This window comes from Rhinatrema bivittatum, chromosome 2 (assembly GCF_901001135.1).
Source record: "Rhinatrema bivittatum chromosome 2, aRhiBiv1.1, whole genome shotgun sequence".
Classification (NCBI taxonomy): Eukaryota; Metazoa; Chordata; class Amphibia; order Gymnophiona; family Rhinatrematidae; genus Rhinatrema; species Rhinatrema bivittatum.
Window position 1 is genome coordinate 393,011,100 of NC_042616.1, and position 25,675 is coordinate 393,036,774.

Here is a 25,675-nt window from a genome sequence, read left to right on the forward strand (position 1 = left end):
AGCGGCTAGTCAATTCCACCATCTCAGCCTACCAGACAAATCTGGTCACATAACTGCCTTCATTTCTGCTAGATCTTTTAACATTTCATACTATCCACTTTGCCATTCATTCTGGCAATTCCATCGCTCATTGTTGAATCAGGTGAACAGAATGCTTTAAACACTGAAGAACAAAAGAACATAAATTGCCATACTGGGTCAGACCAAGGGTCCATCAAGCCCAACATCCTGTTTCCAACAGAGGCCAATCCAGGCCATAAGAACCTGGCAAGTACCCAAACACTAAGCAGGTCATGCTTTCTGCTGTCTCTTCACTTTTAGTAACTAAAGGTTCTATATGCTCATCCCATGTTCTCTTAAACTCTGTGACTGTTTTAGTCACCACCGCCAACCCCGGGAGGCAGGTCTGGATTTATGCACAGGCCTTGTAGGCCTATGTCAGGGGTGGCAAAATTTTGAAGGTAGCAAATTTCCTGCCCCACAGACCAGCAATCCTGACACAAACTTATGAAACCTCCCCTCCTGCCACTGGTTACTCTATGTCTTTCCCAAACCTCAAGGGCTCCATTGCTATGATGCTATCCTCAGACTGCAATGAGTACAGGGACTAAGCCCACACTCATTGCATAACTACATTTTCTTTTATATTAAACCTTAACTTCCAAGCAGTCAACCACTCTTCAAGTTTTCTTAAATCACTTCTCATTCCCTTTACACCCTCAGGCATGTCAACTGTGCTGCAAGTAATATTAGCATCATCTGCAAAAAGACAAACTTTTCTTCCTAATCCCTTCAGAGCGTTGCTCAGAAAGATACTGAACAGGACAGACTACAGGACAGATCCCCCGAGGTTCTCTGCTCATCACCTTACTTTCTTCAAAGTGAACTCCATTTAGCACCACGTTCTGCCGTTTAACCCGAACCAGTTTTTAATCCAGTTTATCACCTAAGTTTATGAGCCTCTCATGCGAGTCAGTTATCAAAAGCTATACTGAAATCCAAAGACACCACATCTAGGGCCCAACCCCATCCAATTCTCTAGTCACCCAATCGAAAAAGTCCATTAGATTCATTTGACACCACCTATTTCTAGTAAATCCATGCCATCTCAGATTCTGTAACCTGCCCGATTCACAACCAGAGCTTTCACAAAGATAAATGCTTTTAGAGGGAAAAAAAGCTTAATAGAAAAGGAGGTTTTTCTTTTGAAATGTTGCTGCTTGTGGATGCTCTGAGCAAACTAGAATTATTACTAAATATCTGATGATATGACTGTCATCCATGATATGTGACATGATAATCTGCAGTACTGATATATGGTACATATGTTAATAAAGGAATATATTTGCACATACCCATATATGGACATACACATGGGGGCTTTTTTACCTATTAAAGTGTAGAAGTATTAAGAATATCTAATGCCATAACTTACAATTCGTCCATCACCGCTGCCAACGTCAGCTACAGAACCACTTCTAGACTGCAACATTTTCAAAACATTTTCAATCTGAGTAGAAGTCGCAGGTACAAAGGGCAGGCAAACTCTTCTCAGTGCTGGGATTATAAAGGGTGTGACGACAGCATACAGAGTCACCAGTGAACCTCCGACAACCCCAATCACCACCATGCCCCATGTTCTTCTCTTTGTGCCAGCAGTGGCAGATATCAAAGGAAAGTCGTCCTTTGCAGAGTCTCTTTCCTCAAGCACTTTGGACATTACTGCTAGAACCTGGGAAAAAAACATCAAGTGAAGAATGTCATCTTCAAAATGAGCAAAACATTCTTGTTATTCCTACTGCCTATGGCCTCCTGGAAAGAAAATAGCATTTTTTTTTTTTTTTTAAATCCACAATGTCCATTTGGTACGGAGTACGACTATGAAAGTTCTTATGTTCTTATGATGTATGCAGCAAATCATGTCCTTAAGGCAATCAGGAGTCAAAGCACATGACCCAGGAGATCCCAGTTCACCGAGTTACCTACTTAACCCACTTAACCTCCTTGCACGGAGGCTGAAACTGTAAGCTTTTAGGGGCAGGGATACAGGAACCACATGAATTACATTGTGTGGTGCTGTGTACATGATAGTTCTATTTATTTATGTAGGGCCATCACCTTGCAAAAGAAAATGCAGTATTTAAAGTGAGTACCAAGTAAGAAGACACAACAGATCACCAACAGCATTTTTGAGTAGGAAACAGAGAAAAGGAAGTAGGAAAGAGAGATAGGGAGGCTGTGCATGATGGCTGTCATATAAACAAGATGGAGTCAATCCAGATGGTGATACTAAAATGCTCAGTGATTTTTATTGTAAAGCAAATGAAGACAGACATAGATCTAAACATGTATAAGAAAGAATAGATAAGGGAGATAGCAGAGTTGCTTACCTGTAACAGATATTCTCAGAGGACAGCAGGATGTTAGTCCACACACATGGGTGACATCATCGGATGGAGCCCTGCATGGAACTTTGATCTCAAAGAATCTAGAACTTCCAAACATGCCCAACTGAGCATGTGCAGCTGTAGTCATCACCCTGCCTCCTAGGCAGAGTCCCTCATTCCATAATATAATTAATACGTGCAGAAACCAACTCCCAGGGGAGGCATGTGCATTTCGTGAGGACTGACATCCTAATGTCCTCAGAGAACACCTGTTACAGGTAAGCAACTCTGCTTTCTCCGAGGACAAGCAGGATGATAGTCCTCACACATGGGTGAATCACAAGCTATATGCTGTCCGAGCAGGACACGTGGGAAACCGTACCATGCTGCAAGCACCACCTCTCTCCCTTTTGCCTGTGAGGCAGCTGACCCACAAAGGGGTCTAGGCGGGAAAAGAGTTGGGCTCTACAAAGAGAAACCATAGAAAAGACTGAGACAGAAACCCCCCCATGAGTTGCAGAGGTGCCAAAGGCAGGGGAGTGATGCAAGTGCCATCAAAAACATACTCAACTTCACAGAAAACATTACAAGCAGTAAACCCTGACAATGACAGTAGGTCTAGAACCTCCTGGATACAGGAAAAAGTCTAAAGATGTAAACAAGAGAAGGACTCTTGGATGAAGACCACAGAGTTTCCTTTGGTGTTCCAAGACAATCAAAAATCCAACTGGGGCCCGAGAACTCTCCAGAAAGAAACTGTGGTCCACTGACATCCGAAGGTCAAAATGTCTATTTCTTCTTTTTAAGGAATAAAAATAGACTCTGTCAGACTGCACAGCAACTAAGGCCTGCCATGTGACTGACAGACAGAGAAAGAAGAAGAAAAAGGAAAAGAAATAAAACTACCATAAGGTAAAGGAAAGAAAACAGCTGCAGCTCTAGAAAAAAATCACTTACAAAAACTGAAGAGAGAGAGTAAAGTTGATTACTGTGACACACATGGCCTCCTACGACCACACAGCACCCCGGAAAAAAAAAAAGAGACTGAGGGACTCTGCCTAGGAAGCAGGGTGATAACTACAGCTGCACATGCTCAGTAAGGCATGTTTGGAAGTTCTAGATTCTTTGAGATAAAAGTTCCGTGCCGGGCTCCATCCAATGATGTCACCCTTGTATGAGAACTAACATCCTGATTGTCCTTACAGAAATGATAGAAACATTTAAATACCCCAAGAGGTATCATGCACAGAAGGTGAGTCTTTCTCAACAGAAATGAGACTCTAGAATGAGGGGTCCCAGGATGAGGGTGAAAGAGGGTAGACTGAGGGATAATCTAAGGAAGTATTTCTTGATAGAAGGGGTGACAGATGCATGGAATAGCCTTCCAGTAGAGGTGGTGGAAACAAGGACTGTATCTGAATTCAAGATAGCATGGGACAAGCACAAGTGATCTTTATGAGTGATAGGGATTGTGGAGCTAATTGGTGTAGATGGGCAGACTAGACAGGCCGCATGCTTTTTTTCTGTGGTCATGTTTCTATTATTGAGCCAAATGGGAAGACAAAGACAGAGGGCTAAGACGAGAACAAAGAAAATAAGAAAAAAAGTAGCCACCTCTCTGAATTTATTTTATTTATTTTAACTTTTTTCTATACCGTCGTTCAGTGGATACCATCACAACGTTTACAGTAAGGATCATAAAAATGATGCTAAAATATATCAAATTACACATGTGCCATTAAGGTTCAGTAACATAGTTTGTAAACAATATTAATTGGTAAGTGTAATGAATCATGTCCATTTCTCATTATATCAGTTTTGGATACGAGATTAGCTTTATCATTGTACTTTTATCCTTTATTGATGAACGAAAAAAATACGGCTTAAACTAAAATAACAAATAAAAATTACACACATATTGATTTTGGTTATGTGTATGGTTGTTCAATTGTTTGTACCTTGCATTCCCCCTGGGTACTATTCTTCTTTCTCTTTTTGATAAGCTTGTTTAAAGAGCCAGGTTTTTAATTTTTTTCTAAAGGTTTTGAATGTAATGCATATAATCCTTATGTGGCTCTCCACTACACTGCCACTAAACAGCCACCACCATTTGACTGGTTAAACGGTAATGACAACCGCCTCAGTGATGGAAGATCATCACACCCGCAGGCAGGCTCTACACAGGGATCCAACAGAATATGTCAGCTTTTCTGGAGGTAATCGCTGCCATTCTTCATTATGGAGCTTGACAGTATTTATCCTGCAAGGCGGCTGTTCAAGCTTGTCAAAATACTGTTTATAAAACTCTATTAGCAGCCTTTGAGCGAGATATGCCATCTCTTGTCCTTGTGCAAAAATCCTTCATTGTGCATGCAGCTTACATAATTCTTTCTGCTACACTACTTAAGACTTTATGACAGCAGTACGAGCAAAACAAAAAAAAATGTAGATAATTAATGTTTAAAGTCTACAAAATACTTAAAAAATTACCTTTCTTTCTGATTTTGATTCCTGAGATGATGTTGACAGTTTTTCAAATCTCCACACACGTAGTTCCCACAATTATGAGTCCAAGTGAATCTGGACCAGCACTGCTGCATCAATCCTTTCCAGAGCCTCTTCCAAGCAGCACATGGATACACAGCACCAACTGAAGAGGAGACATGGAAAAGGAGATTTTTAGAAACAAGAAGCATACTCACAATAAAAAGTATGTGGGACACAGGCCCTAAATCAGGACCTTGCCGCTAGAAATTGTTCTTTATGCAATCTAATCGGTTATCACTTATCCTCTACCTTTAGTTCAATGGAGGATGGGGGAGGGGGGGTTCCAAATAGAGTGTGATATGGGTTCTTGCCTTCCACGTTGCCACAGGATGTGGTGAAAGCTATTAGTGTAGCTGCATTTAAAAAAGGTTTGAACAAGTTCCTGGAGGAAAAGTCCATTAACCATTATTAAGAAAGAGTTGCAGAAATCCACTGCTTATTCTTGGGATAGGCAGCTTGGAAGCAATCTACCCCTTTGCTTCCAAGCAAAGGGGTAGATTGGGATCCTGCCAGGTACTTGTGACCTGGCTTGGCCACTGTTAGAAACAGGATACTAATAAATAAAAAATTTAAAAAAAAGAAACAGGATACTGGGCTTGATGGACCTTAGGGTCTGATCCAGTATAGCAAGTCTTATGTTCTTATAATGTGAAAGAGAACCTCTAGGGGGAATTTGACCAGGCAACATATAAGCTGGTGCTCATTGTGATTTAGAGGATATTTCTTTAGACGAGAAGCTTGAGTACGGCCAGTGTGGAGAAATCTTTCTCCCCTTCCTTGCAATCCAGTAGGGCCATGTTTCCAGAATTGTCTGACTAGATTGCTGGGTAGTGTTGCCTGGCCACCTAGGGGACCTATGAACCACCTGGTTACTCAGGTCACATCTCTTATCCAAGAAGAATTCAGTGGGAAATGTAAATACTGAATACAGTATCATCTCCTTTGAGAAAGGAGTACGAAACCATTTGGTCATTATAGTAGAGAAACAGAGGTAGATGGAGGTGATGGTATCTTGGAACAGGAAGACTTAGAGAACATGTGTTTTGTTGTTATTACTGTTGTACTGCTAATATTCTGCTCTGTTGAACTGCAATCCCATATGTATCAAAGATACTTTATGACTGCTGGAATCCCAGAATTGAAAATACAGATTTCTACTGTTGAAGATACCTTTTAAATGACACTTTTCTTAATCCCAAGGCATAGGTTCGTGAGTAGAGTAAGTCATTCAAAGGAGGAATCTGGTTAAAGGATTTGTATTTATTGAGGTTCAGTCAGATAGATCACAGAGGGGAAAGAAGTGTTTTGGTGTTGCTTTCCACGTCCAGCATGAGAAATACAGTCCTTGACTCTGGGCCAGGTCCACTACACCATCTGTTTGACCATTTTTATTGATATGAACCCACAGAGGCTGGTGCTCAACTCCTAAATAGGCATCAGAACCTCTTGCCAATTTATGTGCCCCTACTTGAGGTTATATATACACAAGCATCCAAAAGGACACAAAGGAAAGGAGACCTAGGAGTAGGAAAAAGAAGAAATTGTGTTGCAAAACTAGCAAGCTGATATTTTGAACAATCTAGTTGCTACGTCTGCTTTAGAAGGCACACAGTATTCAAGGCGTGGTCTCACCATGGAGTGATACAGAGGCATTATGACATCCTCCGTTTTATTTTCCATTCCCTTCTTAATTCCTAACATTGTTTGCTTTTTTGATCGCCACAGCATAATGGGCCAACAATTTCAATATATTATCCACTATGACTGGCTAACTTAACAAAAACTTAGGGTGGAAAGAGATATATTTCAATTATGCGATCTTCTTAGGGGAAAATAATTAATTCCATTAAGGAAATTACCAAAATTTTTGAAACTATTATAGACTTTTTATTCAACTTCCACTTCCTCTAATGTCCAAATACAAGAATACCTGCGGCAGTCTAAAATGCCTAAGCTAACAGAAACACAGACAGAAGTACTTAACTCACCTATACAAGCACAGAAAATTCTGAATGGAATTAACCAGGCAAAATTGCTAAAGGCGCCTATACTTAATGGGTAGTCATCAGAATTTTCTAAAATATTAACTGAGAAAATATTGCTGCCCTTAGGGGCAATGTTTGAGGGACCTTATACAATGTGGGAATTTTCCTTATTCCCCAAATTTAGCTTATGTCACCATACTTCCTAAGGCTAACATGGATCCTACCAACCAATATAGCTTTAAAATTTTGAGATGAAACTACTAGCCATAATTATGACAGATAGGTTAGCTAAATATTTACCATCATTGATAGAAGACCAAGTTGGATTTGTAAAAGGGAGAAGTTCTGCATTAAATATTCGCAAAATAGTGGTCTCATTGAAGACTGGTCATTTGGAAAATACTTCATCCCTTCTAATAATAATGAACTACCGCCCAATTTCAATTCTACCGCTCCTAGCAAAAATGACTGAGAAAACTGTTCTAAAACAACTCAATGAACACCTAGATAACTACAAAATTCTATACCCCAACCAACACAGCTTCAGGAAAAATCTCAGTACAGAAACTCTAATGCTCAATCTATCAAACAACATAATAAGAGGATTCAAGAACAAAATAGGCCATCTTCTAATACTCCTCGACCTTTCCGTAGCATTTGACACGGTTGACCACAAAAGGCTAATATACAGTCTAGCAAACATAGGACTCACTGGTAAAACCCTGGACTGGTTCACCTCGTTCCTAAAAGACAGATTCTTCAAAGTATCAATCAACAACAACTCATCTGAAGCAATCCCACTTGAAACAGGAGTGCCACAAGGATCTGCTCTGTCAGCTACACTCTTCAATATATATCTACTCCCACTATGCCAACTTTTAACAAGCATCGGAGTAACATATTATATGTATGCCGACGACATACAACTCGTTATTCCAATCTCCTCCACTGTGGAAGATGCACTATCATTAGCAGCCTCTCACCTAGACGCAATCAGGAATATGCTAAACCACCTAAAATTATGCCTTAACATGTGCAAAACAGAATGCATTCTAATAGAAAGAACAAACTCATGTCAAAAAACCACCCCAGCACTTCTCATAGACAACAACATCTGCCTACCACTTAAAGATAACGTAAAAGATTTGGGCATTTGGATTGACAGCGAACTAAGCTTCAAAAAACACATCGCATTAAAAACAAAAGAAGGATTCTATAAACTCCAAATTCTGAAACATCTAAAACCAATGCTACACCACCAAGATTTCAGAACAGTACTACAATCCCTAATTTGCTCCAGCCTTGACTACTGCAACTCACTCTTGTTGGGTTCACCTAAAGCGACATTAAAACCACTACAATTGCTGCAGAACGCAGCCGCTAGAGTCCTGACGGGCAAAAAGAAAACAGAACACATCACCCCTATACTCAAAAGTCTACACTGGCTTCCGGTGAACAAACGAATTGAATTCAAAGTACTAACAGTACTACACAATGCAATATACAAAGTAGATAACACGGCCTTTGACAATGTCATTCACTTACACAGAGCACAACGTACAACTAGAACAGCAAGTAAAATAAATCTAGTAATTCCCTCACTCCCAGTAGCCAAATTATCCACAACAAGAAACAGAGCAATATCTATTGCCGGTCCAAAATTATGGAACTCTCTACCAGAACACCTGAGCTCTCAAAGTAACTTTAAATCCTTCAAAAAAGAGCTCAAGACGTGGTTATTCTTACAAACACACAAGAATGGCATTGGATAACATCTCTCAACAAATATAATACATACCTTCATCGGGTATGCAATAGCGAACATAAAGCTAGGACTATGAATGAGTTAAAATAGGCTTATAGATTACATACAACACATGATTAGATCCCGCCAGTTTACCTGATATGTTTAATGGTCTTACCTTAGACAATGTGTAAGGTTGATTAGATATGCCAATAATAAGAGAATTTCTGAGCAGTTTCTTTTTAATTTCTTAATTTTGTTACTGAGACCAGTTACTGTTAGATATAAGGTTGTGTTTTTGATGTTATATCGTAAAACGTATGAAGGAGCAAGCGTGTTGATTACGTTCTATGCGTTCACTTATTGTTTTATGTAATGGTTGTTGATGATGTAAACCGGGGTGAAGGCAGCTAGCTATACCTCGGTATATAAAAAGCTTTAAAATAAAATAAATAAATAAATAAATAAATAAAATAAAATAAATAATAAGCTTTCACGCCAAAAAGGCATTTGACAGGGTTAATTGGTCATTCATGTTTGCAGTTTTGGCAGAGGTGGGCATAAAAGGTTATTTCCGCAGGGCAGTAGAGGTTTTATAGTGTCACCCAATGGCCTCAGTGTTAGTTAATGGAACATACTCTGAATATATTGAACTCCAAAGAGGTACAAGAAAAGGGTGTCCACTGCCCCCATTTTTATTTCTTATTACTTTAGAACCCCTGCTCAACCACATTAGAAAGAATAATAATGTTAAGAGGGTCCAGAGGAACGCTGCAGTTTAAGCTAGCAACTTTTGTGGATGAAATCCTAGTACATATTAGTGATCTCAAAACATCCTGGGTTGCCTTATTGGAGGAGTTTTCCACCTATGAAGTCGTAGCAAGACTGAAGTTAAATTTAGAAAAATCTAAAGCATTACCAACAAGGATGGAAGTAAGAGATTGGTTAGGAACAGGATTCCCTATCCTTTGGATACAAGACTCTTTCCAATATTTCGGCATGCAATTACATTGGGACCCTAGTAAATTACAGATGTAAATTATCAGGAGATGTGAAACCACACTAGTACTCAGTAAAAAACAAAAAAGGATAGATTTCCCGATATCATCAATGGGAAGTTGTTCTTTACCAGATGATGATCCTCCCGCAATGGCTATATTTAATGCAATTGGCCTTCATTTATTGGATGAAGAAAAAATTAGCGACACAGAAAACCAAAAAAGGCAATTTATCTGGTGGGGCTTAAAACCACGCATTGCTTTACATAACTTGATAAGGATTAAGACCCAAGGGGGTTTACGTTTAGCGGATATTAAAATGTACAACATAGCTTGTTGAACTGTGAAATAAACTGTGATGTAATGGGCATGTCAAAAAAAGATATTTTATGATAGTGATGAAGATGTGTTTCCTGTGAAGCACTATTGTAAAACTTAGTGAACTGGTACAGTAATAATTAAACATTTCTTACAGAGGCTATCAGGGGACTGCTACATCACGTCTATATATAAGAATTTTATTCTGTCTGGTCCAGCTAGTAACACAATACCTAATATTATTTAGACCTGGAATTCATCTGAATGAGGACTGCAGTCAGATCTGGTTATCAGCGTGTGGGGTCTCCATTTGTTGCAGGAGGGAACGTCTACACAGACTACTTCACTGCATGTATGGACTCACACTCTTCCTAATTTTGTGGGTCCAGTCCCTGATGATGGAGAGGCTCTGCTCAGATGTCAGACAGGATCCCGCAATCACACATGGTAGACTTAATTTTTTCAAGGTTTTTGGTCTTATATTGAATCAGAAATTGTCTGTTACTAGCCTTACCTTCTCTCTCCTGTACTTTGTTTTAGGTTACTGGGAAGGCTTAAATCTTACATAGAAACTTAAAGATGACAGCAAAAAAAGACCTATGGCCCATACACCCAATTAATTTAGCTTTATAATTCCCATTACTTCCTTAGAAATCCCCTGCATTTATCCCATGCTTTCTGAATTCAGATAGCTTTTCTCCCCCATTGGGAGGCTGTGCCATGCATCCACCACCCTCTCTGTAAAAACATATTTCCTAAGATTACTCCTGAATCTACCTCCTTCACCCTCATTCTATGACCCCCCTCCTTTCCGTTGAAAGAGGCTCACCTCCTGTGCATAGAAACCTCTGAGATATTTGAATGACTGTCATATCTCCCCTATCTCACCTTTCCTCTAGGGTATACATGTTTAGACTTTGAAATCTTTCCTTATATGTGCTAGAATAAAGAGCACTGACCATTTCAGTAGCCACCTTCTGGACCAACTTCAACTGGTTTATATCCTTTTGAAGGTGAGGTCTCCAGAATTGTACACAGTATTCCAAGTGAGGTCTCACCAGGGACCTATACAGGGGTAATGTCATTTCCCTTTTTTTGCTGACCATTCCTCTCCCTATGCAGCCAAGCATCTTTCTGGCTTTTGTGTCACTTCATCTACCCGTTTGGTCACCTTAAGGTCATCAGATATAATCACCCCAGAATCCGCTCTTCCTTTGTGCCCTAATACTGTACTTCTCCCTTGAATTTTTGCATCCTAAATACATTAATCTGCATTTTTTTAGCATTAATCTTCCTCGCCATTATAAGAAACTAATAATGCACTTAGTTCATGGAGCAAGGCTCACCATCACCTGCTACCGGTGAACTTTCCCCAAAAATATTTCTGGCATTGGCATTTTGTGGACATTGAGACTATTGAAAAGCTCACGAATTCTGCTGCCGCTCCTTACGACCTTGGACAAGTCACTTCATCCTCTATTACCTCAGGTATAAACTTACTGCCTGATTCACTAAGGCTTTTCTCCCATTCTGTATCTATGGGAAAATACCTTGATGAATCAGTGTGAGCCCTCTGGGGACAGGAAATATATATAGCACCTGAATGTAACCTTTGAAGTGTCTGAAAGATGGAATATAAATAAATAAATAAAAGAGGCAATCTCAATTCATACGTCAAAATCTGAAGCTCATACTGAACTTCACTATATGGACTAATATTTTATCTTATTTCTGGGGTTGCTCTCTATCTTTTTTTTTATTAGAATTACGCTGTTAGTGGTTCTCTTGAGGTGAATATTCATGTGTAAACATGTTATTTATTTTGTGTGCCTCTTTAAATAAATAAATTTTTTTTAAAATCAACAAATTCATACCTAGTTTTATGACATGCTAATACTGCCCCCCAGAGGATCCTGGAAGAAATGAACAGAATACTTTATTAGCAGCACTCTGAATCAGGATAGATTTATGCCTGCCTCTGCTTCACAACTCAATCTAAACTCCAGCTTCTTAAAAAGCTCCCTATCAAGTATAGTGGCAGCTAGCATTGGCCAGGAGATCATAAGGCCTTACATTTACACAGATCAGTCTTCTAACTAGCAAAGAGGGTCAAACATGCTCATAGGGATTTACACTATGATGCTCAGTACTAACTAGTATATACAACAATTGACCTAACTCTCGATTGTCAGGGTATTGACTGCCATTTAATGTGTATTTTCTGGCCCACTTCCAATACCATTCCCCAACTGAAATCCAAATGATTACATGGGCCTCAATTCCTGAGCCCTTGCTTGTCCCCAAAAAAGCTCAATCTCCCTCAACACTGAAACACCAGAGAACAAAGGTCCACCACAAAATCATGGTGAACTTTTGAAGATTTCCGTTAATGTCAATGGAGCAGTTTATATGTACGAGAGAAAGCACAGAGGCCATTCCTCACACCTTCTGAATTCTGAGCCAGAAACTTTTACATCAGACACAGCTTTCAACTCATACACTAGTGGCAGATCAGGACGCCATCATAAAAACATAGGAGAGGCTGTGCTCAGGCATTCTGCACAGATGCAGCCTCTCCTCCTGCAATGATCCTGTGCTCTACTTGCTAATCTACTGCCTATGAGGGAAGCTTAACTCAAATCATGTTACAATCTTACGATGATATTCTACAACCCAGACCCTAGCTAGAACATGATCCTAGACTGCTGTACTTTTTGCGTGCAGAGAAAATGACAGCAGATAGCAGGGAGCTATTTTAGATTTAATTCTTAGTGGAACGCAGGATTTGGTGAGAGAGGTAACTGTGGTGGGTCCACTTGGCAACAGTGATCATAACATGATTAAATTTAAACTAATAACTGGAAGAGGGACAATAAGTAAATCTGCAGCACTAACACTAAACTTTCAAAAGGGAAACTTTGATAAAATGAGGAAAATAGAAAAAAAACTGAAAGGTGCAGCTGCAAAGGTTAAAAGTGTTCAACAATGGACATTGTTTAAATCCTGGGGGCGCAGTCCATATGTATTCCACACATTAAGAAAGGTGAAAGGAAGGCAAAACGATTACAGTCATGGTTAAAAGGCGAGGTGAGGTGAAGAAGGCTATTTTAGCCAAAAAAACATCCTTCAAAAATTAGAAAAAGGATCCATCTGACGAAAATTGGATAAAACAAACATTGCCAAGTTAGGTGTAAAACATTGATAAGACATGTGAAGAAAGAAATTGAAATGAAGTTTGCCATAGAGGCAAAAACTCATAATAAAAACTTTTTTAAATATATCCGAAGCAAGAAACCTATGAGGGAGTCGGCTGGACCATTAGATGACAGAGGGGTTAAAGGGGCTCTTAGGGAAGATAAGGCCATTGCAGAAAGACTAAATGAATTTTTTGCTTCCGTGTTTACTAATGAGGATGATGGGGAGATACCAGTTCCTGAGATGGTTTTCAGGGGTGAAGAGTCAGACGAACTGAACGAAATCACTGTGAACCTGGAAGATGTAGTAGGCCAGATTGACAAACTAAAGAGTGGCAAATCACCTGGACCGGTAGGTATGCATCCTAGGGTACTGAAGGAACTCAAAAATGAAATTTCTGATCTATTAGTTAAAATTTGTAACCTATCGTTAAAATCATCCATTGTACCTGAAGACTGGAGGGTGGCCAATGTAACCCCAATATTTAAAAAAGGCACCAGGGGCGATCCGGGTAACTATAGACCAGTGAGCCTGAATTCAGTGCCGGGAAAAATAGTGGAAACTATTTTCAAGATCAAAATCGTAGAGCATATAGAAAGACATGCTTTAATGGAATACAGTCAACATGGATTTACACAAGGGAAGTCTTGCCTAACAAATCTGCTTCATTTTTTTGAAGGGGTTAATAAACAAGTGGATAAAGGTGAACAGGTAGATGTAATATACTTGGATTTTCAGAAGGCGTTTGATAAAGTCCCTCATGACTAAGAAAACTAAAAAGTCATGAGATAGGAGGTGATGTCCTTTCGTGGATTAAAAGCTGGTTAAAAGACAGGAAACAGAGAGTAGGACTAAATGGTCAATTTTCTCAGTGGAAAAGGGTAAACAGTGGAGTGCCTCAAGGATCTGTACTTGGACCAGTGCTTTTCAATATATATATAAATGATCTGGAAAGGAATACGACGAGTGAGGTTATCAAATTTGCAGATGATACAAAATTATTCAGAGTAGTTAAATCACAAGCGGATTGTGATACATTACAGGAGGACCTTGCTAGCCTGGAAGATTGGGCATCCAAATGGCAGATGAAATTTAATGTGGACAAGTGCAAGGTGTTGCATATAGGGAAAAATAACCCTTGCTGTAGTTACACGATGTTAGGTTCCATATTAGGAACTACCACCCAGGAAAAAGATCAAGGCATCATAGTGGATAATACTTTAAAATCGTCGGCTCAGTGTGCTGCAGCAGTCAAAAAAGTAAACAGAATGTTAGGAATTATTAGGAAGGGAATGGGTAATAAAACGGAAAATGTCATAATGCCTCTATATCGCTCCATAGTGAGACCGCACCTTGAATACTGTGTACAATCCTGGACGCCGCATCTCAAAAAGATATAGTTGCGATGGAGAAAGTACAGAGAAGGGCAACCAAAATATAAAGGGGATGGAACAGCTCCCCTATGAGGAAAGGCTGAAGAGGTTAGGGCTGTTCAGCTTGGAGAAGAGACGGCTGAGGGGGGATGTGATAGAGGTCTTTAAGATGATGAGAGGTCTTGAACAAGTAGATGTGACTCGGTTATTTACACTTTCAAATAATAGAAGGACTAGGGGGCATTCCATGAAGTTAGCAAGTAACACATTTAAGACTAATTGGAGAAAATTATTTTTCACTCAACATACAATAAAGCTCTGGAATTTGTTGCCAGAAGATGTAGTTAGTGCAGTTAGTGTAGCTGGGTTCAAAAAAGGTTTGGATAAGTTCTTGGAGGAGAAGTCCATTAACGGCTATTAATCAAGTTTACTTACGGGCCGATTCAGTAAAGTCTGCGGGAGAGCGGACGAACACCTGCTCTCCTGGCATGCGCACAGGCCACTCGCCTGTGCGCGCGATTCTGTATTTAAATTAGGTGGTGCAGTAGAAATGGGCAAAACGGCCTGTTAGGGAATAGCCACTGCTATTAACTGCATCAGTAATTGGGATCTTCTTAGTGTTTGGGTAATTGCCATGTTCTTGTGGCCTGGTTTGGCCTCTGTTGGAAACAGGATGCTGGGCTTGATGGATCCTTGGTCTGACCCAGCATGGCAATTTCTTATGATAAGGACCAGCTAGTTTGTTCATTCCTGATGAAAGATTACAGGACCTAACAGATCTCAGGCTTTACCCTTGCTTCCTCCAAGCTTAGGATCCTCTGTACTTATTCTTAAGTCCTGTTATTGTTTTGCTCTCCACCACCTCTCCTGAAGACTGTGCCATGTAGTCATCATTCTTTTTGTGCAGAAATATTTCCTTATGTTACTTCTGTGTCTAACCCCATTAAGCCTCATTTCATGCCCTCTAGAACTTCCTATCCACTAACAAAAGTTTGTTTCTTGTGCATTATTCATACTTTTAAGATGTTTGAATATCTCCATCATATCCATCCTCTCTTCTAAAGGTATAAATATATATTTAGGTCCTTTAAGTTTCACTTCTCAGGGCTTATGGCGCAAACTCTGCACAATTTTGGTAGCCCCTCACTGGCTGGCCTGTAATCTGCCTATATCTTTCTGAAGTATGGCCTCCAGCTCTAAACACAACACCCCAGATGAAATCTCACCAGCTGTAGAGAGATGCAACCAGAGATACTCCCAAACATCACCATGACCATGGACTGCAGAGTATAGGGGGTTCCCCACGATGAACCGATAATTGGAATCTGTGAATTCTTAGGACACAAGTCAGTTTCTCCATTCACTGAGCAAGTCACTGTTCTCTGAGTCCTTCTCCTTCACTGCCAGCTCCCGACTCCACACTTTCCATCTTGCTGGAATAACTTCCTGAGCCAGTGTATCTCAAGTGGCCACATTGAAATCAAATTTAAAAACTCACCTTTTTTAAGCTGCTTTTAAGTCCTAAGCATTTCTCTACAATTCACTTCATAGACTCCTGTAGCATGGACATTTGTCTAGACTAGAATGTAAGCTCCACAGAGAAGGGACTGTCTCATATGTGGATCTGTACAGCACTGCATATATCTAGTATTGCTTTAGAAATGATAAATAGTGGTAGTAGTTTCTCACTGCGATTACAGAGTTAGCACAGCTATAGGCTTCTGCTAATCGGAGGGAAAATACTCTGCAACATTATGGGTCAGCTGTGATGACAAAGAGTACAGGGAAGTAAGGAAAGTGCTCATAGAAGAAAAGATACTGAGTTACAAATAGAATTTTGTATTTCCAATTAAGTGATCTTTGTAGCTGCACCTTTCAGTTTTTTCTATTTTCCTCATTTTATCAAAGCCTCCCGTTTGAAAGTTTAACACTAGAGCTATAGATTTACTAATGTCCTCCCTCCAGTCATTAAGTCAAATTTGATCACTGTTGCTGAGTGGCCCCACACAATTACCTCTCTGAATTAGGTCTAAAATGGCAGCCCTACTCATCAGTTCCTGGACCAACTGCTTCATAAAGCAGTCATTTATTTCATCTAGAAACTTTGTCCTATGTTACATTTACCCAGTCAATATTATTTGTTGATTTTGTATACCGTTTTTCAGTGGGACCATCACAACGGTTCACAATATGATAAATTAATACAATAAAGAACAAATACAATGTGTAATAGTAAAATAGATAAAAGACAATAATAAAAGTAGTACAGTGGATATTAATAGCAATTAATAATAAATAATAAAGCAAAACCATAGTAAGAGAATAAAGATCAATAAAAAACATCATAAAAAGATAAAATAGGGTAAAGCAGACGTGATAGGGTGCGTAGTGTCTTATTAGGGCAATTGAATTCTCACATTACTATGGTGTCAAATTTGTTAACTTCCCTAATCTCTGTTAGCATTTCATTGTCCTACCATCCATCTGGCCATAAAGTTACTAAGTAGCACATTCAAAACACATTTGAGAAAATCCTTTTTCTCTGAATGCCCAATTAAGCTCTGGAATTCATTGCTGGAGGATGTGGTTGAACAAGTTCCTGGAGAAGTCCATAAACTGTTATTAACCAAGTCGACTTAAAGAATAGCCACTACTTCTCACTAAAAGACAGCAGCATGGGATCTGTTTACTGTTTGGGATCTTGCCAGGTACTTGTGACTTGGATTGGCCACTGTTGGAAACAGGATACTGGGCTTGATGAACTCTTGGGTCTGACCCAGTATGGCATGTGAATTTCAAATATTGCAATATGAAATGGACTCTATTACCCTAGACACTGAAAATCCGCTGAATTTTTTGTCACATTAAATAGCCCCAGAAGAATATTAAAACACAAGCCATGTCGGGCCTAGTGTTTGGCGGAACAAGGACTTTCAAAACATTATTGAAAAGGTAAGTGTCTATGGCTTTTTAATTCTTAAAAAAAAAAAAAGATTTTATATGCAGAGAAAATAGTTTCTTAAAAAATATTAGAGACCAATCATTATATAAAGTCGAGCTAACTTCATTTCAGTGGTGTAGGATGAAGCATACAATTTCACAAACTGCGCCTGAGTGACTTGTCTAAAGCCTGTTGTTCTATATGAAGTTCTCTAAAATATAATTAAGTTTCTTGCAATGTAATACGAATGGCATAATCAGGAAACATTAAGTTATAAAGCAACCTTGCAATGAATCTGCTATTCAAGGGATTAATAATGCTATCTCAATATCATGCTGCCTATATATTATTTATTTAAAACATTTATAGCCCGCACTATCACCCATTCTAGGCAGGTTATAAATTTACATAACATTCATCTCTCAGCTAAATCAGACAGCTCCATCAAACATCCCAAGATACTCTAAAACGGATTCTCATAAGTTGCTGGACTGGGCTCAGGGTACATCACCCAGGGAATTGTACAGGACAGCAGGTCTGGACATCGTTCGGTCTTCTGCCTGACCAGCCCCCTCAGGATCTGAGGGCCATCAGGGCTTGGCTGCTGTGACAGTACACCATGGTGAATACAGTTAAGGACTAGAGTTTGAACTGGAACAAAGTGCAGATACGGACAGGAGCTTGAACAAAGTGCAGGCAAGAACTGGAACTTGAACAGAGTGCAGGCAAAGATTGGAACTGAACAAAACAGGATAGGGCAAGGACAAAATGGAACAAGGAACATAAAGGTCTGAAGGCAATGATACAAGAAGCTTGTAAGGCACTAGGCAAGATAAGACCCTGAGGGGCAAGACAAGGAGAGTTATAGATAGGCCAGAGACAAGGCAAGGCCTACATAAGCTACAGAGAAAGGGAAGGCCTAGGTAGGCCACAAAGCAGGGAAAGGAGCAAGGTGGCCCTTAGGCCACAAGGCGAGGCAAGGAGAAAGAAAGCCCTTAGGCCACAAGGCGAGGCAAGGATAGGCCTGGGTAGGCCACAAGGCAAGCAGCAAAAAGGCCCGAAGGCCATAAGGCAAGGCAAGGCAAGAAAACAGCAGCTAGGGCAAGGAGCAAAGGGTGACTCCATGCAAAACCATCTTGGGTTTGGCAAGGCAGGGTTATGTAGGGCTGGGACTGCCAATACCGAGGCTACGCCTCCGGCTGAGGTGCACACCGGGTCTGACCTTGCGTCCGTCAGGAAGGCTGCTGCAGGTTCCATCGTCTCACCAGTATACGTTCCGGAGTTATTTGCCTCGAGAGAGAGAGAAGCAAGCAGGAATGTGTCACCAGTGCACAGCAGAAAGCAATCTGCAGTGTCATTGCTGTTACGTCGAAGGCCTGCTTAAGGATGGATTCCAATCGTCTATCCTGAGTATCCTTCAATGCAGCCCCTCCCTCAACGGGAATGGTGGTTCACTTTGAGACGGCACAGATCATGGCGTCCACTTTCGGGAAACGTATGTGTTCCTTGGTTGCTGGTTCTAGAGGGTATAAGTCTTCCAAGGCCCGATCTCCTTTGAAGCTGGCCTCCGGGGCATCCCATTCCAGGTCAATGAGTTCCTGGATGGCTTCCATCATTGGGAAGTATCATGAGGCTTTACAAAGGGACTCAAGGATGGGGTTCTTCTTTGGTTTTGCCATCGGGTCCGTGCCTGGAATACCCAGAGTCTTCAGAGTCTGGGAAACAAGGGCTGGTAGTTCATCCTTGTGGAAGAAGCGAAGCATGGTTCGGTATGGTTCCAGGCCTGGAGGAATTTCTCCTTCTTCCAGGGAGTCGCCATCATCATCTGAGGTGTCTGGGTCCCTGTCAGGGAAATTCTTGGTTAGGCGAAGCATGTCTCGAGGCATCCAAGCAGGGCTAGGAGGATCTTGTGCTTCCAGCAGGGGTTGAGCCTGGGGCGCAGCCAGGGCTGATTGCGCCTGAACGAAGGCTTGCAGTCCTTGGAAACATTCTAACCAGGAGAAGGTACCTGGGTCCATGTTAATCCCAGGGGGAGTCGGCGTAGGAGCCCCTGAGGTGCCCTCTTGTGGAGAAGCCATCTCAGAGATGCATAGATCCAGGGAACTATCATCTGTAGTAGTTCCGGACCCATCCCCAGACAGTGAGGGACCAGGCTTTGGTTCCCCCTGGGCTTCCTCACAATGCTGGCACAGGCAGGACTCCAGTTTAGGCTACGCGGCTCTTATGTGGCAGGCTGTGCAAAGAGAGTGCCTTCTGACCTTCTTGGGTGCCGGTGCCATTGCCTCTATCTTCAATGCGTGCGTGTAATTGTAAACGCGGCTGTGCGTGTAGTTATGCGAGCAGTGTGCACTCGCTCGAGCGCATCTGTACTGGACGCGCACAAGTTAGGCACATCGGCCACCTGGCCTGCCCCGCGCGTACCGCCAATCGAGAAGGGAAGATGGCGCCCCCGAGGGTCTCTACGTGGACCCCTGCATCGGATCAGCGCCTAGCCCAACCAGGGCTGCTCAACACGATCGGTGCTCCCTTTTACCTTGCCGGAAAGGAATCAAATCAGTACGGCAACGCAAGCCTCGGAGACCCAAGCTTTCTGCTTACCTGGTCTCGGCGCTTACCGATCGAGTGCTGGGACAGTCTCTAGCTGCGGGGGGAGAGGGGTTTACCTTCACCGCCGTGCTCGGTTGTGCACCCGCTGCCTTTCAACCACTCTGGGGCTAAGTCCATGCAGGGAACCGGCTACCGGACCAAGGCACACCTCTGAGGGATATCGGAAATCACCTCAAGAATTCTCAACTGGGGGAGGGACCCTAAGGTTTCACCACAAGAGAGCAGGGCTCGATCTTCTTTAAGGTAAATTTTCTTTTTCTTTCTTCTTTGCTGTAATTCTTAACACTATTCTAGTGTGTGGGATAGTGTCCACATCTGCTAGGAGATGGAGAGATACTGAGGAGCTGAGGTTACTGCAGGGGTATACCTAGAGTGAGGTCAGCTTTAAAATCTAACTCAGTCTCCCATCTGCTAGCATAAGAGCACATAACCCACTGATCCTGAGTCCATCTGGCTACACGCTAGGAAAACTTTCATTAAAATCATCTATGGTACTTGAAGACTGGAGGGTTGCCAATCACACGCCAATTTTTAAAAAGGGCTCAAGTAATGGATCCAGGAAACTACAGACCAAGGAGTCTGATGTCTGTGCCAGGCAAAATGGTATAAACTATCATAAATAACAAAATTGCTGAACATATAGATAGGCATGGTTTAATGGGACAAAGCCAACATGGATTTAGCCAAAGGACATCTTGCCTCACCAATCTGCTACATTTTACTGAGGGTGTAAATGAACATGTGAATAAAGTTGAACTAATTGTTATAGTGTATTTGGATTTCCAAAAAGCATCTGACAAAGTTCTCATGAGCGAATTCACGGGAAATTAAAAAGTCACAGGATTGGGGGGCAGTGTCCTATTGTGGTTGGGAACTAGTTAAAGAGTAGGTCTAAATGGTAAATATTCACAATGGAGAAAGATGCATAGTGGAGTGCCCCAGGAATCTGTTCTGGGACCACTGCTTTTTAATATATTTATAAATGACCTAGAAACGATCATTTAAAAATATATGGTCATGGGGGGGGGGGGGGGGGGGGGGGGGAGGAGCCAAAATGGCAGCAGGCTAGTAGCGGCTGAACGAAGCTATTAGTTTTTTCTCCTTTTGAACTGTTGGTGCCTAACGATATTTTAGAATGCCACCGAAGAGAAAAGGCAGAGTAAGGGTATATCCCTCCATACCCCCAACTTGCCCAGACAGCGTATGATCCCGGAACTGACCGCAATTTATCCTATTGGGAGGTTAAAGCCCCCCGCAGAAGGAACGCCAATGGGAGTGTAGTTTTCATTGGGGGAAACATCCTTAAGCCCCTCTGACCTGAGGAATCCGGTGGCGCCAGGGCTACAGAATCTCCCTATGCTAACGCCGGGGGAAGCGGAACTGAGGAGTCCGTGACTGTGGAGGAGGGAGCAGCAGTGGAGAGGGAAGGCCCGGTAACAGCGGTGGCGTCTGGAGACTTGGACACCCCAGGAGCTGCAGCTATAATGCCGCTGAACTTCGAAAGAGGTGGTGAGTTACCTCTACGCGAAGAAGCTGGCAGAATGAATGTGGTGGAACAAGGAGAGCTGCAGGGAGACCTGGTGGTGAAGGAGTTTTCAAAACCGGCAGTGGTAACTCTTGACTCCCTTTGGGAGCTGGTTGCTTCATTTGGCCCTGCGTTTCAGGGGTGTACGAAGCAGATGAATTTACTATCAGGAAAATTGGACAAATTATCTCAGGAACATAATAATCAGCTTCAGGAGCATGCAAACAAGCTTTCTGTTTTAGAAGAATCAGTGAAGTCGACACAGAATGTTTGCTCAATGTTAATCCAAGATAAACAAACTGTGAATAGAAAAGTGGAACTCATCGAAAACAGACTGAGGAGATTAATATTCTTAAAATTTAAAACTTCCCAAAAATTATTGGGGAACTGCCTCATATAACATTAAAAAAGTATATGCTAGAGGTGCTAAAAATCCCAAATGAAAGTTTACCATCATTTCATAAAGTCTATTTCTTATCATTCAATAGAATAAGGGAGGTTAATCAGCCATAACTTGACATTGATAATCTAACAGACTTCTTGGAGTCCTCAATAGAGTTTTGTGAGAGAGCGACATTACTAGTTTCCTTAGTTATTGAATCTAATGTAAGTTTGATAATGAGATATTATTTTCAACATATGGGGGCAAATTTCATGGGACAACGTGCTCAAAGTTTCCAAGATTTGTCTAAAATAACACAGGAGAGGAAGAAAGTCTATCGATGAGACAGGAATCTATTACAATATGGGAAAAATTTCTTCTCAGATATCCGCGCAAACGCATGGTTACTTATAATAAAGATACTTATATATTTTTTGCTCCAGAACAATTAAGGGTTTTCTAGATTCGAGAAAGAAAAGTCATGATAACCTTCTCTCCTAGAGAAGACCATGTGGAATTAACCCAGGTTATAAATAAGAGTAGGTAAAATAATAAAGCTTGCTAGGCTGATTACTTTTTGTCTGAATATATTTTTGAGACTCCCTAGATGATTTCTGATCCTCCGCCCCCCCCCCCCTAACAAGATTGTGGTCTAAGTATATATATAATTATTTTTTCTTTTTGAATTAAGATGTTAATAAGAAAATATATTTCTGTGTTTCTGAGCAAACTGTATTTTTGTAATTTTGCAAAAATCAATAAAGATAAAATTAAAAAAAAATATATATATATATGGTCATGATCAAATTTGCCTATAATACTAAATTATTCAAAGTTGTTAAATCACAAGAGGAGAAATTGCAAGAGGCTCATGCAAATCGCAAATGAAATTTAATGTGGACAAGTACAAAGTGATGCCCTTCGGAAAGAGTAACCCAAATTATAGCTATACAATGCAAGGTTCAACATTAGGAGTCATCATTCAGGAAAAGGGTCTAGGCGTCATCGTTGACAATACATCAAAATCGTCTGCTCGGTGTGCAGCAGCAGCCAAGAAAGCAAATAGAATGCTAGGGATTATTAGGTAAGAAATGGAGATAAAACAGAGAATATCATACTGCCTCTGTATAGCTCCTTGGTGCGATTTCATCTTAAGTATTGTGTGCAGTTCTGGTCACATTTCAAAAAAGATATAGCAGAATTTTAAAAAGTACAGAGAAAAATGAACAAAATGATAAAGTGGATGGAACGATTCCCCTATGAGAAAAGGCTAAAGCGGTTAGGACTCTTCAGCCTGGAGAAGAAGTGACAGCTGAGGGAAGATATGATAGAGGTCTATAAAATGATGAGTGGAACGAGTAAACTTTAATTGGTTTACTCTTTCAAAGAGTACAAAGACTTGGGGGACACACAATGAAGTTACTAGGTGATATATTTTAAATTAATAAGAGAAAATATGTTTTTACTCAATGCATAATTAAGTTCTGGAATTCGTTGCCAATGGATGTGGTGAAAGCGGTTAGTGTAGCTGCATTTAATTTAAAAAAGGTTTGGACAAGTTCCTGGAGGAAAGACCATAAACCATTATCAAGATAGACTTGCAGAAATCCACTTCTTAACCCTGAGATAAGCAGCATGGAATCCATCTACTCCTTGGGATCCTACCAGGTACTTAAGACCCAGACTGGCCACTGTTGGTAAAAGGATACTGGGCTTGATGGACTTTTGGTCTGACCTAGTATGGCCATTTACTCCAACTCACTCCCAGAACAAGCGTGATCCTTTAAAGGACAATTTTATAAGATTAGACTTTGAAAATGTATCAGCCGACCAAATTCTCAGCCACAGCTGACGCCTGACTGCTAACACCGAAGTCGCCCCTCTGGCAAAGGGACAGACCAAGGCACAGCCTGCATCTGCCAAAAAGACGGCTGCCAGTTCCTTGCAACCAGTCTCATTAACTTCCTGAAATAGAAGCAAGCAAACGCGAGCCACCAGAGAGAAGCAAGTGGCTAAGTGCAATTCATTACCACTGCATGAAAGGCAGCAAAAGGATAGCCTCAATTCTCCTATCCTGTGTATTCCTCAATGCTGCTCCTCCTTCTCCAGGAAAGGTCGTCCGCTTGGAGACTGCCCACACTAGTGCATCCACTTTCGGAAAACACAATTGCTCTCTTGTTGCCTGATCCGGAGAATACAGCCCTTCCAAGGATCGTCCCCTTTAAAATTAGCTTCCAGAATGCCCCATTCAAGGCCAATCAAGGTAAATAAAATGGGATTCTTTGGTTCAGACATGAAAACAACAACCGGCACTCCAAGCATCATCAGTGACTGGGAGATCAGAGCTGGCTACAAACCCGGAGAGATTTCCCCATCCTCCAGGGAGTAAGGATCATCCTTCATCATTTTCACCACCGGGATCCCCATCAGTGGAATCTGCAGCAGGCCGAGACACTCAGACACTTATCCACAGCACCAGATTTGCGGGATTCTGTAGCCTGAGATCCTGAATTTCCAGCTTTGGCAGACTCCGCCAAACATGCCTGTAGAAGGGACTGCAGCCCTTGAAATAATTCCACCCAAGAAGAGCAGAAGGATCCATATCAAAACCAGGGGGCATCAAGAGTGGCACCCCCTGAGCAGTCCTCCCCTGCTGAAAATCCAGTTACAGAAGCCTCAAGACCAGGCAAAACTTTTGACAAATCCCCTTGGGTCCCATTCCCGCATTCTGCTGGGAAGGGCTGGACTCAGCAATATCAGCGGGAGACAACTCTCCCTAAGCCTCCAGGCAGTGCTGCCAAGATCTGAGGTTTCACCCTGCCGTGATGCCTGAATATGGCAAGCAGTGCAAATCGCAAGACATTTGGGCTTCATTACTACCGGTGCCATGGATAAGTCGTCCACTAGCAGCACGCTTACAAACAAATGTCTGACAATTGAGCGCCCGAACAAGGCAAGCTTAGATAGGACGCCCAAAAAAGAGGACACACAAATATGGGGTGCCTATATTTGAGACAGGACGCCCCATAAGCATGTACTCTCACAAGGATTAAAAGCTTAGGCACTAAGATCCAATTAATGCTTGAACTACAGATGCCAAAATTTGTACGCCCAATCTGTACGATCCAGACGGACACCCATCCTGAACACGCAGGTGTGAACCGACAAGTCACTGTTTCACGGCAGACTTGCACAGAAAGCACAGCCTATCACACGGTGACCCAGAGAAGCACGAAAGCAGGGCCTAGCCAAAAGGACGCTCAACCCACCAAAACTGCCACAACTCCCCAATCCCCTCACAGAGGCGGGAATGAACATCGGATCAGCGCACCGAGGCTCGAAGACCAGACCAGAAGAGACGAAGAGAAATCCCTATAATTCTCTCTCTCATGTATTTTTTTTTAAATGGTATTTTATTGAAATCAACTGTCATCATTATAACATAACAATTACACACTGAAATAAACTACATATTCAAAAACCTAATTATCGTTATTGCTTCATTTTCAGTGGCCTGTATGATTAGACATACAAAGATTGCATACTGCATACCTCTATCTGGCTTGATGGACCTTAGAGTTCAGCTAGTTGGAAAGACCAGCCTAACTTTTATGCAGCCCTCCATTGTAAATATGTTGTGATCCTCTCATGGAGCCCATCCCGCGAGCAGGCC

At 41.4% G+C, this 25,675-nt stretch overlaps 1 protein-coding gene across 7 annotated transcripts in view; it reads right to left on the reverse strand.

Moving 5' to 3' along the window:
* The window catches only part of ATPSCKMT (ATP synthase c subunit lysine N-methyltransferase), a 147,335-nt gene that overhangs the window by 107,233 nt on the left and 14,427 nt on the right, over positions 1 to 25,675 (reverse strand). For 5 of the 7 annotated variants that reach the window (XM_029590034.1, XM_029590028.1, XM_029590031.1 and 2 more), the window contains 2 exons: positions 4,878 to 5,037; positions 1,436 to 1,732 (listed from right to left, as the gene is read on the reverse strand). In XM_029590034.1, coding sequence (XP_029445894.1) covers positions 1,436 to 1,720 — 285 coding nt within the window. In that variant the 5' untranslated portion in view covers positions 1,721 to 1,732; positions 4,878 to 5,037. Of the gene's footprint in view, positions 1 to 1,435; positions 1,733 to 4,877; positions 5,038 to 11,853; positions 11,878 to 16,610; positions 16,614 to 25,675 lie in introns of those variants that run through there. The other 2 variants (XM_029590030.1, XM_029590033.1) reach the window with 2 other exon arrangements.